General features: G+C 44.9%; 1 protein-coding gene across 5 annotated transcripts in view; it reads left to right on the top strand.

Annotated features, from left to right (window-relative positions):
* DGKG (diacylglycerol kinase gamma) overlaps positions 1-13,761 on the top strand; it is a 209,497-nt gene that overhangs the window by 113,636 nt on the left and 82,100 nt on the right. For all 5 annotated transcript variants that reach the window (XM_037741965.1, XM_017538415.2, XM_017538417.2 and 2 more), the window contains one exon: positions 5,829-5,893. In XM_037741965.1, the coding sequence (XP_037597893.1) occupies positions 5,829-5,893 (65 nt within the window). The remainder of the gene's footprint in view (positions 1-5,828; positions 5,894-13,761) is intronic.

The raw sequence follows: 13,761 nt of genomic DNA, 5'->3' as shown, positions 1-13,761 counted from the left end.
CCCAGTTCTTTCCTTTCCAACACACCCAGCTCCGGCTGACAGAAACATGGTTCCTGACACCTCCCTGTCCTGACACAGCGCCCTGTAGAAGACGGCCCTCCTTAGTATCTGCTGACCAAATGGATGAACACACCAAAAGGAAATGGACAGCCTTCCCTCAACTAAATGGGCAAGCTCTAAACGCAAGAGACAAGACTAACCAGTAATCAAAGTTCTAATTTATTCTAGCATAAAAGTAGGAAAAAAGGAAGGGAGGGAGGGAGGAAGGAAAAAGGAAAGAAAGGAGGTAAGAAGGAAGGAAAACGGGCTGGCTGGCTAATTAATTGTCCCCATGGAAATGCATATAAACAGATTCTCCATCACTCTCAGTGGTCAAGATAATTTACCTACCCTGGGCTGACTTATAATAATCCAATCTATTCATCTTTCCAACTATGAACAACTTCACAATATCTTCCTCATGATTTTTTTCATACTTTCATTTATCCATATTTAATATATATTGCAGAAGAATGAGAAGCCAGAGCTGTTCTCATCTCATTGGTGTGCCTTTGGCTTTCTCTCAATAAAATGTTTGCAGGGTTTGTATGCTCGCTCTTTCAAAGTTGAAAAGAGAAATTCTTGAGAAAACAAGTAACCAGCACGCAACCCTCACAGAGTCTGGGGCTGACATTTGCAGAAGGTCTTGCTCCCTATTTGACTTCCCAAACTTTTTAAGAGAAGTAGGTATGTAAACCAAGGAAGTTTTACTTCCTTATGATGATCAAATAGAGGCAAACTCCGTTGGCAAAGAGAGCCCTGTGAGGTCTTTGCATCTTTTGAAGGACCTAGAATGTCTTATTGGTATCAAATGTCTGCTGCTTTGTATTTATAAAGATGATGACAATGACCCCTGACACAGTGCCCCTGGGTGCTATGGATAGAATTTTCTCTGATGAGTTTACCAGGACCCCTTGGTACCAACAGAACCCATTTAATAGATGAGAGAATACATAAGGCAGGGTCTCCTGGCTTCTGCAAGGAATGACTGTGCCCTCTCTGCTACAACAGCCCCACCCACACATCAGATTCTCACCATTGAGAAGCTAAGATAGTTGGCCTTATGAGTCCTTCGAACTGTTAATATCTACTGGCAGGAGATTTTAAACGCAGCCATTCAGGATGCCACTTCCTCTGACTTCTCTGGCCTGCTCCTCCCTGTTCTTTATTTTTGGATCAGCAGAAAATGTCAGGATGGCCAGGTGTCAGTGACAGGAAGTTTGGAACTACCAAATAATTCCCAAGGCATGTGTAACTCTCAGCTTCTCACAAGCTCTGCTTTCATGAGCCTTAACAGGACAGGTGAACAGCTAATCCCTTGATTCAATGAAATCTATTTCTGATACTAGGGAGCCCAGGGGCCAAGGAGAGGCCACGGAGGTCGCACCGACCCATGCACAGTTCTCACCTTACAGCTTGTTCCTAGCTATCGCCAGGCAAGCCTCCCACCATGATAATAAGCGTCCTACCCCCTAGGGAATTTCTCCATAAGATATAATTTTTCCTGCAGATTTTTGGACCCTGCCGGCATCAGGTTCTTATTTGTCAGCTGTGAAAGCCGTGAAGATACTAAGACAGTGGGACTCCCCAGAGTGGGCAAGGGTCTATACCCTTTTCCATTCCCAATTTGCCGTGATTTCCAGAACAACCCAGATTTCAAATAATCTGTCTTATGGTCTCCTTTCCATCTTTTTATCTCCATAAACTGCCAAAGTGACTTAGACCTGCATTACCCCACAAAACAGCTATCAGCCACACGTGGTATTACGTGCTTGAAATGGGGCCTGTCTTAATTGAGATGTCAGGTGAGCTGTATAAAATACACAATACATTTCAAAAATGTGATATAAAAATTTTTCTTAAGGTCTCAGTAATTTTTATGTTAATTCCATGTGATAATATCCAGGGCTTATTGGGTTAATGAAATATTAAAATTAATTTCAGACTGGGCATGGTGGCTCATACCTGTAATCTCAGCACTTTGGGAGGCTGAGGCAGGTGGTTCACCTGAGGTCAGGAGTTTGAGACCAGCCTAACCAATGAGGTGAAACCCTGTCTCTACTAAAAATACAAAAATTAGCCGGGCGTGGTAGTGCACGCCTGTAATCCCAGCTACTCAGGAGGCTGAGGCAGAATTGTTTGAACCCGGGAGGCGGGGCTTGAAGTGAACTGAGATCACATCATTGCATTCTAGCCTGTGCAATGGAGTAAGACTCCGTCTCAAAAAAATTTTTTTAATTTTTTAAAAATTAATTTCATCTGTTTTTTTTTTAACTTATGTGGCTACTAGAAAATATTAAGTATGTAACTTTCTCTATTTTTCTATTGGATAGTAATGGCCTAGACATCCCAGTATCTTAAGAGTCCAAATGACTGCTTCCTGTACTTGGAAGGGGCTCAAATTTCTTTGTCCAACCATGTGCCTTGAGTTGTAGTTCAGGAAAGAGGCCCTATGGCCATACCTTCCACTGTCTCCTCGTCACCCCACACCCGAAAGAAAAGATGTCAATAAGCCCATCAAAAATGCCATTATCACTTCCATGGATTTGTAATTCTCGTCTCCCTTCACAACAGAGTCTTGCTTTGCCTTAATTATCATCAAGAAAGGGTTTATGCCTTAATAACCAAGAAAGGGTCTGAACCATCGCAGCCGATTGTAAATATGCCTCAGGGCATTCATTGCCTGACCTAGAAGCTCCAGGGAGTGAAAGTGAATCTCGACTCTGTTTCGAATCCCCAGGTAGAGAAACATCGTCAGAGTCTTTACCCTCATTGCCTTTTTAAGACTTAGAAAAGGAGCTGCTCAGCTCTCCTTGCTACTTTGTGTATTTGCCAAGGGATTACATTGTCAAATTAGGGACCACGTGCTTAACTCATAATGTTTTAAAGGCTGGTCTTTGTGAAAAGCAGCTTTGCAAAACCTAGTTATGGAAAAACCAAGGACAACCAGAACTGTATGGAAGGAGGGGGCCTGTGCACGTATCCCAGAGAATCAAAAAGCCGAGAGCCAGTCAGCAGTACAGGGGTAGGAGAGAGTGAAGTACAAATTGTACCAGGCAACATGTGATTGCGTTTTTCTTTCCCCCTTTTTTTTCCTGACAGAAGAAAATTAGTGCTTCAAAGGAATAGAATTAGACGGAATGTTTTCTTGAATTTTAGAGAAGCATTTGACGAATGTCATATGATTCTTATTGAGGGTGTTCACTGAAATTTTCTCAGAGAGTGAGAGGTGGGCACAGTCTGGGAGCAGGAAGTGCTGCTGCCAAGGGGAAATGGTGCAGGCTACATAGGCCTCGGGGACAGAGGCCTACCTGGGGTCCGCACATCTCACCCCAGCACCCATGGGGGTGCCTCTCCAAGACGTTAAACTCTTAGTATATCGTAAATGAAAAAATAAATCGGCCAGGCATGGTGGCTCATGCCAGTAACCACAACACTTTGGGAGGCTTAGGGGGGTAGATCACCTGAGGCCAGGAGTTTGAGACCAGCCTGGCCAACATAGTGAAACCCTGTCTCTACTAAAAATACAAAAAATTAGCCAGACATGGTGGCACACACCTGTAATCCTAGCTACTCAGGAGGCTGAGGGAGAAGAATCGATTGAACTCAGCAGGCGGAGGTTGCAGTGAGCTGAGATCGCACCACTATACTCCAGCTTGGGCAACAGAGCAAGATTCTATCTCAAAAAAAAAAAAAAACATTAATAGCTAAAGCTTAATTTTTAAACTCTCAAAACATCATTTTAGCAAGGAATGTTTGCCAATCACAAAAGAAGCCCATCTTCCCCTCCTGCCCTGCCACCTTTCAAATGTGGGCTGCTGGCCTCCTGTGCCACACACAGTTCATGCTTAAAAAGGTGCTTCATGGAACTATCCCTCCTGAAGTTTAAAAACACACAGAGAGACCGGGTGCAGTGGCTCACATCTGTAGTCCCAGTACTTTGGGAGGCCAAGGCAGGCAGATCACCTGAGGTTCAAGACCAGCCTGGCAACATGGCGAAAACCCCATCTCTACTAAAAATACAAAAATTAGCCGGGTGTGGTGGCACATGCCTGTAATCCCAGCTACTTGGAAGGCTCAGCCTGGAGAATCGCTTGAACCTGGGAGGTAGAGGTTGCAGTGAGCCGAGATCATGCCACTGCACCAGCCTACGTGACAAGAGCAAAACTCCATCTCAAAAAATAAAAAAAAACACATGCGCAGAAATTTTCATATAAGAAATGAAATTAATATGCATTTGATGAAAATTCACTGTGTGGAATTTCAGGTGTCTTGTAGCCATGTATTCCAGTAAATAGATTTCTATATTTTTTGTTGCAAAACAAATCTAGTCAGCTGCCTGGTTTCTGTGTCACCCCCCCATCTCCAGCCCAATTAGCCTATTTATTTCTGAAGCCCCACACTGGCACCCAAAGTGCTGGCACGGGGCCTGAGCGGTAAAGGGGCATTACACATTCTTCTACTGGAAAATGAGAAGACGGAGTTTGAGGAGAAAAGACAAGTTCCGTTTCGGGTTGGAAGCTTAGGGTTGGCTCTAGAGAGTGGCATCATCATCCAGATGCTGGTAACAGCCACGAGAATTCATGAGATGGCCACAATGTGGAATGGGGGCCGCAGGTAGAGCCCAGTGTTAGGAAGCTGTGGTCAGAGGATGGAGAGCCCAGAAGCACAGTGTCATGACTACCATCCTAACTGTGAGCGCTGGAGTGCAGGGGCCACTAGTGTGGCCAAGGAGGGCAGTGCTGATAGGAGGGCAGTGTCCACAGGATGTAGTAATGATTTTTATTGGCCTTAGAGAGTCCTTCCAGTGAAGCGATCAAGAAGCAGAAGCCAGACCGGGCGCGGCAGCTCACAATTGTAATCCCAGCACTTTGGGAGGCCAAGGTGGGCGGATCACAAGGTCAAGAGATCGAGACCAGCCTGGCCAACATGACGAAACCTCATCTCTACTAAAAATACAAAAATCAGCTGGGTGTGGTGGTGTGTGCCTGTCATCTTAGCTACTCAGGAGGCTGAGGCAGGAGAATCGCTTAAACCTGGGAGGCAGAGGTTGCGGTGAGCCGAGATTGTGCCACTGCACTCCAGCCTGGCAACAGAGTGAGACTCTGCCTCAAGAAAAAAAGAAAAGAAGCAGAAGCCAGAGTTTAATTTTCTTTTATTATCTCCTGAGTATGTGATCCAATGGCATTAATTATTCCTACTGGTGTGGATGGTTAAGACTTAGTATATAACAGCATCTACCAACGTCAGGTTTCTGGTTTTGACAGTGTTCTATCGTTATGTAAGTGAATGTTATCGTCCGGGGAAGCTGAGTGAAAGGGACATGGGAACCCTATACTATTTTTTGCAACTTCTCGTAAGTCAAAATATTCCAAAATAAAAACTATTTTAAAAAGAATTAATATGGAAAGTCATTTCCAGAGACTCGCGCTCAGCCCCCGACACAGGCTCCTGCTCTCTAACAGCTCACAGACTCACATTCTCCCCAAAGGGCAGCGGCTTTCCCCTTCACTCACCCCTGAACTATCTGTTGTCAGCTCCTGGGACAGAGTGAAATCGCAAGGGCTTGGGTCAACTGGCATAGGCTGTGAGAGTCTTGGTGCTAGCTCATCCCCTTGGAGGTGGTGTTGAGCCTCTGTTGGCGCCGCAGATGTGACCTGGAGCCCCACCGTGTGCAATAGAGTCCCAGGGTTGGCATGACTCAGCGAGGGCATGTGTGGGTCCCTTCATTCCACACTGCACTGTCATGACCACTCACCAAGGATCTGCTTTGTCTGTTTCACTTTCAGGATGCTTCCATTGCACACAGATTCCATGTGATGAGAGAGAAACACCCTGAAAAATTCAACAGCAGGTAAGCTGCAGGCCCGGCCTCACTGCCGTCCACCCAGTGTGGCCCTGGCAGAACAGAAGCCTTTCACCTGCTCTCCGGAAATGTTCCTAGCCAGGGCCGCCAGGGACCTGGCCTTCCTGCCATGTCGCCGGAAGGAGGGTTTCCAAGAAAAAAAAAGTGTCAGAAATTTGGCTCAGGCTAACTGCCTGTCCTCTCCCAAAGGCTCTGAGCTGAGGGAGGGGCTGGGAAACAGGAGGTGGGTATGAAGGGCCTGCTTTTGCAGGGGAGGAGGTGGGAGGGCGTCTGCTCTTGGCTAACTGGAGCCCCAACTCCTGAGTCTCTGCTGCTTTCTAGTACAGTGCCTCCAACCCCAGCCCCTCATGATTCTTTTGGGGAAGGGTGGGGAGGCTGGAGAGGACCCTAGCTTCTGTCAGTCTCAAATGGGAGAAGATGGCAGCTCCGGGGCTTGGACCAGGAGGACCAGGACGGCGTCTTCTTTGCCTCCCCTGACAGCAGAGGGCAGCAGCAGAGAGGTACCTGCAAAGGTACCAGCCTCAGCCTGGGCACTCTGCGAAGTCTCCAAGTTAGGTTCAAACATGAAAGGAAAGAGAAAACTAGGTCATTTGCAAATGAAAGCAAACAGTTCTCCCTTGTAGGAGGAAATTTGCCAGAACTGAGCTGTGTCTGACATATAGCTACCCACTTCTCCCTCCTTCCTTCTTTCTCTCTTTCTTCTCATTGGTTAATTTTCATTCTTTCTTTTTCTTTGTTGTACCCCGTATTTTGAGATGACCACTATTTCGGACACTGTTCCCACCCCAACTCTAGGTATGTGGGGAGGAGGATGGATAATGATTTGGACTTTGTCTTTGAACCTGAAGGTGTTGGCTTTTATTTAGCCCACTGATTTGTCTTTATTTATTTATTTATTGCGAGAGAGTCTTGCTGTCACCCAAGCTGGAGTAAGTGGCACCATCTCGTCTCACTCCACCTCCTCCTCCCGAGTTCAAGCAATTGTCCTGCCTCAGCATCCTGAGTAGCTGAGATTGCAGGCAGGCATGCACCATCACGCCGGGCTCATTTTTATATTTTTAGTAGAGATGGGGTTTCACCACGTTAGCCAGGATGGTCTCGAACACCTGACCTCAAGTGACCCACCCGCCTTGGCCTCCCAAAGTGCTGGGATTACAAGCAAGAATTATCTTTAAAAAAGAGGTTAGAGCATTTGCTGAAGACATTCATTTAAAGCCCAGTACCCCATCATTTACAGAACTTGCCATTTTCATTCCTGCTCTTTGTCCTGACCCCACAGCCTGAGAGGTTAACCAAGAAGAAGGGGGTCTTTCTAGAGGTCAGAAACTGAAAACTGCAGCTTCAGAAGAGTGACCTGTGGGATCTGGTAGCAGCTGAACGAACCTTTTAGGAAGTACATACTGTCATAGAATCTTCTTGCTGTCACACACACACTATACACACTCACGGTACACTAGAAACATGAGTACTTCCAGACCCTGCTACTGGAGCCACAAACTTACAGTTCAGATGCCTCCTCTAACAGTCTTTTGCACTCCCAGATACACACAAATCACTTTTTTTTTTTTAAGTACTCCTCTTCAACCCATTCCTCAGACTTTCACGGTCCTCTGTTCAGACAAGTTTTGTTTTTTGTTTTTTGTTTTTTGTTTTTTGTTTTTTTTTTTGATATGAAGTCTTGCTCTGTTGCTTAAGCTGGAGTGCAGTGGGACGATCTCAGCTTATTGCAACCTCCGCCTCCTGAGTTCAAGTGATTCTTCTGCCCCAGCCTCACAAGTAGCTGGGATTATAGGTGCCCACCACCACACCTAGCTGATTTTTGTATTTTTAGTAGAGATAGGATTTTACCATATTGGCCAGGCTGGTCTTGAACTCCTGACCTCAAGTGGTCTGCCATCTCAGCCTCCCAAAGTGTTGGGATTACAGGTGTGAGCCATCGCACCCGGCGTCACACGAGTATCTCTATATGTATTCGTGTACTTATGAAAGCCATGGGGTTCTGTTCATTCATTCATCCATTCATTCAACAGAGCTTTTGAAAACATACTGCACACCAGACACTGTTCTACAGGCGTTTGGGACAGACCCGTGTAGGGGACTCACAGCCCGGTGCTGGAAACGGGCTGGAAAGCAAATGTACACAATGGTTTGTGTTAAGTGATGTGACTGGAGGTGACCTATGGGAGCACAAACCAAGGACATGGAATGTGGCGTGGCGGGTTACTTGTGGAAGGGCAAGACGTTCGGTGTGATCGGTTGTATGGTCTCGACAGGGGAAAGAAACCAAACCTCTGTAGTTCGTAGAAAGCAAGGAAGCAGAGGGAGGGGGAAATTTCTCCGCATGCCAAAAATCAATAGGCAGGCCAACATATGACATAAATAGAGCAATCATCAATCACCCACACGATTAAGTACAATTAGAAAGACACAACCATCAGAAAAAAAATATTGTAGTGTGCATTTTAATGCCAAGTATGAACAAATTCACTGTGATCTGTAGAACTGTTTTCGCTTCTCACTTCCAACATCCCATAAACAAGACTACTCTTTGAGGTTCGGTTCTCACTTCGCTCTTCACCTGATTGAGGAGGTCAAGGTAGCATGGTCGCCTGGGTGACAGGCACAGGGATTTGCATGTAAACATGCATGCCTGCCTAATGAGCGAAGGAAGGACTGAGGTAGCACCTATTTCACAAGGTCACCAAACGCTTCCTGTTGAGAACTTTGCATACTTACTGCTTCTACCCTGCCTATTCGCCCATGTCTAAAATACCCAGGAGTGCCCAATTTGTCCACGGAGAGGCAGGCAAGCAGCCATTTTCTCCAGGCTTCCTCATTTAGCATTGGAGATGGTTTTAAATAGGCAGGTGGTTGTTGCCATGGTTACCCCATTACACCAGCGGCTAAACTTAGGAAGGGCCGCAAGGGATAGGAAGAAAGCCTGATACCCAGGATTTGGAAATGTAAACGGTGTTATCAAACAAGGCTTATTTTACGCCGGCTGAACCTGGGTTCTCCAAAGAGTAGTTACTGCTTGGCTGGAAGCCTTTACCATTACTACCCAGGTTTGGACTCTCAGGGATAACCTTGAGGTTAAATCTTGGGAGTTGTCATTGCCGTGTTTTGTTCTGTTGTGTTTTGTTTTCAGAAAGGGACAGTGACTAGTCAGGGCTAGAACTTCTCAGGAAACTGGAATCATTCACATTGCTGATTCCTTTTTCTGGGCTAACAAGAATTCTTAACCTGGAATCCAAGGGCTTCAGGCATTTTGAAAACACCTTGAAATTGTACTAAGGTATAGTTTGTATTTTTCTGCAGAAAATGTCCGTAACTATCAGAAGACTATTAAAGGAACCTGTGTTTAAAAGTCACAGGTCAGAGGCCTCTTTGAATCCTAATAGGCGTTAAATTATGACCCGACCACTAGGGTCCAGGAAATTCTTCTTCCATGGCCTCTCTATATAGGTTGTTGCCAGGGAGGATAGTTGGATGCACAAAACCAAGTTATGTTCCCTGATGGAATCGTTTTGTTAATGGAGCAATAACCAGACTCAAGGAGGCGGAAATATGAGCCATGTGTGATGGGCAAAAAAAGAAAAGGCCTTGCCAGGCACAGTGGCTCACACCTGTATTCCCAGCACTTTGGGAGGCCGAGGCGGGCGGATCATGAGGTCAAGAGATCGAGACCATCCTGGCCAACATGGTGAAACCCCGTCTCTACTAAAAACACAAAAATTAGCTGGGTGTGGTGATGCATGCCTGTAATCCCAGCCACTGGGGAGGCTGAGGCAGGAGAATTGCTTGAAGCTGAGAGGCGGAGGATACAGTGAGCTGAGATCACACCACTGCACTCCAGCTTGGGCAACAGAGCAAGACTCTGTCTCAAAAAAAAAAAGAAAGAAAGAAAGAAAAAGGCCTTTAAAGGCAGAGATGGGGCTATTTTTGGCCCTGTCTACCTCCTAGTTATTGATAGGCTAATTATAAATTGCTAATTGAGGAATGTTAGGGAGATTATCGTTTCACTGTTGGAATAAAGTACAAAAGAGAAATTTGATTCTACTGAGATTCTAATGTGTTTGAAAGTGATCTGAAATAAAGGGTACATAAGACATGGCCCCTGCCTTCAAAAAACTCATAGTCTAAAAAAAAAAAAAAAAGGAAAACTAGTGCTCAAATATTTTTTTACAAAATTATTTTAATATACAAGGTGGTTACATTTCACCAGGCGATATAGTATACAGGAAGTTATATAGTATATAAGAACTTATTAATGGTCATATCCCAAACATCATTTGCAAATGGATTGTTTTCTTTCTGGGGGTTTTTTTTGGTTGTGTGTTTTTTTTTAGAAGGAGTCACTCTGTCGCCCAGGCTGGAGTCCAGTGGTGCGATCTCGGCTCACTGCAACCTTTGCCTCTCGGGTTCAAGTGATTTTCCTACCACAGCCTCCCATGTAGCTGGGATTGCAGGCACACACCACCACGCCTGGCTAATTTTTTTTATTTTTTCAAATCACAGCCTGAATTGTAAATGCCTGGCTAATTTTTTTTTTGTATTTTCAGTAGAGATGGGATTTCACCATGTTAGGCTGGTCTCAAACTCCTGACCTGAAGTGATTTGCCTGCCTTGGTCTCCCAAAATGCTGGGATTACAAGCATGAGCCACCACTCCTGGCCAAATTTATTGTTTTAAGTGTAGCAATAGTGTTAAAGGGAAACCTGACCACGAACTATTATAAATTTTTGAGCTCCTCTTAGAGGCCAAGTGGTGAACTAGGGTCTTTAAATACTTTAAATTATTTAAATCACAAAACAACCTTACAAGATAAATATTAGCATTCCTATTTACAGAAAAAGGAACAGGGGCTAGAAGAAACCAAGTCAACTAATCAAGAAAGTCATGTATTCCCAGGTTCAAGCAATTCTCCTGCCTTAGCCTCCGAGTAGCTGAGACTACAGGTACCTACCATCATGCCCGGCTAATTTTTGTATTTTTGTAGAGACAGAGTTTCACCTTGTTGGCAAGGCTGGTCTCGAACTCCTGACCTCAAGTGATCCAACCATCTCAGCCTCCCAAAGTGCTGGGATTACAGGCATGAGCCACTGTGCCTGGCCCTGATAAGTACTGTGTACATCATCCCACTCATTGCTCACAATGACATGCAAGAGTAAGTGCTACCATCCGCATTTTAGAGATGAAGACTCTGAGGCTAGGGAGGATGGAGCTGTCATTGGCATCATCCACCTTTATGGATTGTCTCTGTGGGAAAATGCCTGCCGAGTTCCAAAGGCGAGGAGAACAGGTACACCAGCCAGTCATACCTTGTGTGGTAAGAGTATTCTCCCGTTTCCATGTCCACAGCAAGGAGGAGGACTGCTGATGTGATCTGTGTGGCCCAGTGCAAAATTAAAAATGTGAGGCCCCTTAATTCAAAAATTATTATGAATTTCAAGGCAGTGACAGCAAAGCGTTAAACTATGCACTGAGCCCTCCTAAGTGCGGGGTCCTGGGGTCCAGATCTCATGCCTATGAGCTGGCCCTGACAAGGAGAGAGGAATTAATAAAAAGAAGACACATTTGCCAGTAGTCACAGAGTAGGGTATTTGCAATAGAGGCAAAAGAATGGAGGAAAGAGGGTTTCAACTAAGGGAGAAGGAGAGGGACTGTCAGTACCACAAACAGATAGCAGTCAGTACTAGCGGAGAAGCCAAGAAGCAGCCCACCACGAAGTTTCCAGATGAAGTCTCCACGAAGGTTGTGCATCTGGAACCTATACATAAAAGCCACCTAATTCTAATGTCACTGTCAGTGAGCATCCAGAGAGAGAAGTCTAACCATGGAATGTTTTCATTGTTGGTTAGAACTCAGAGTGCTTGAAGAACGTGTTGTTCTAAACCTGCTGAGTGTCATCCACTTGACGGTCTCTCAGCAGTTGAGGCTGAAGCAAGTTATTTCCTGTTAGGCCCTTCAAAGGGACCGAAGTGGTGCTTCATTCCTGCTAGAATCTGACCACCTTTCTCAAAAGCCCTTGACTAATTAACAGGTTCTGAAATATTAGCTTTCTTGGAACAGGGCCCGTGGAGTCACTGATGAGGGGCTCCCCAGAAGCCCTAATGTAGCTTGAGTTTTTAAGAGGCTGGAAATATACCTTGTAAATAACTAAGCACTTAGTTACTATTTATAGAAGGCAGCTGGGTCTAGAGTAAACTGGCATCAAAACTTGGCTCTGCCACTTATTAGCTATGTGACTTTGGGCAAGTTAATCTTCTTAACCCTTTGCTGCCTCTTTTGAAAATTTTTCAAGGTTGCCGTATATTTAGTGACATAATACGTAAGTTCATAGCACACAGTAGGCTAACGATAAACATTTGTTGTTGAATATCATTGGATAACAAACATTACCTTAAATTGACCATAAAGTATTAACAGTCAAAGGTTTTTTGTTTTTTTTTTTTTAATGGAATGGCAAATGGGATTCAGTTATCATAGAATCAATGCTCCATTGGCATGGCCTTTAACCTGAAAAGTTGGAGGACAACTAAAAGTTGGAGGAGACCCCAGCAGTCATGCACTGAATCTGCCCAAATTCCTCTTTTAGGGGTGGGAAGATGGCACCAGTTTGCTTGGTTTGGATTCTACAGGACAGTAGCTCTAGAGGAAATCTCCTCACTGGCTCCATGGACGTCCGAGAGGCAGAGGTTGGGAATCTAAACGCAGAGATTTGAAGTACAGTGCCAGGTCCCAGCTAGCAGGATCAAGGGAAGGAGTCACAGACCCCAGGTGAAATGGTATCAGGAGGAACAGAAGTGAGTAAAGGAGAGTAGCAGGACAGGTTTCATGTGCTACCTGGGTGTTTCTGGCTTCCTAGCAGGGGTCATGGACTGCACGGCAGGTAGGCAGGTGGCCCCTGTGGTCAGATGCTGGGGATGTGACTATCCTTCCCTCCCGGATACTACTTTCCCCTCACCCACCGTGAACCTCTCCCCAACCCTAACCTCAGATAAAGGCAGGGATGTTCTGTGGGAAGCAAAATAGAAACTGACAAAGCTCAAGTCATACAGTTCTGAAAATAAAAGGAAGGGCTTCCTCTCTTGAATACCTGCAGTATGCTCTGCCGTCACAAGCATAAAATATATCACAATCTACATAAGATTTTCTTCTTATATCTAAAAATGAAACGCTTCTAAGTTATTTTTTCCTGGCGCCCTGTGAGGTAGCCCACTATTACAACCCAGATGTTTGACTTTCTCAAGGCATAAAGGTTCAACAGCAGCAAATATAGCGAAGTTAAAAATTCTTGCCATTAAAGTCTTCATTTTATGCCCTGAATTGGGCTTTGCCTCTCCTCCTCTAATATTTGGCACCCCAAAAGAGACCTGCTGCAGGTAGCCAGAGGTCCAGACTGTCTGCACCTGCTTCCCTCAATATAGCAAACTATTTTACTTAAATCTCTGGGATTCAGAAAAGCCCCACATGAAATTAATTGTGGCATTTTCTGTGATTTTTCTTATTCCTGTAGGTATTTATAAAGGAAATGCAAACCTTATATTTTATGCCCAAGTACCTTTGACTTTCAAGTCAATTCTGACAGAGCAACTGAGTTAATTACTTGAATATTTAAATACTAAGCCACAAAAATGTTTTGTCCCCCACCCTCCCCATCCCTCTTTAGGAGAGATACAGAGAGTAAAATGAATGAAATATGGATTCATGGTTTTTTTTCATCAGATGCTCACCATTACACAACTGCAGAAGTTCAGGGATAGTTTTTGTTTTTGTTGGATTGTTTATAGTCAGCCCTCGATTATTTGCAGAAACAAGGGAGCAACCGCGTGGATCATCTGAAGTGGTGAATG

The sequence above is a fragment of the Cebus imitator genome, unplaced genomic scaffold (genome assembly GCF_001604975.1).
Source record: "Cebus imitator isolate Cc_AM_T3 unplaced genomic scaffold, Cebus_imitator-1.0 Scaffold111, whole genome shotgun sequence".
In the NCBI taxonomy this organism is placed as follows: Eukaryota; Metazoa; Chordata; class Mammalia; order Primates; family Cebidae; genus Cebus; species Cebus imitator.
The sequence above is the reverse complement of the archived record's forward strand: the minus strand, read 5'-3'. Positions and strand labels throughout refer to the sequence as shown.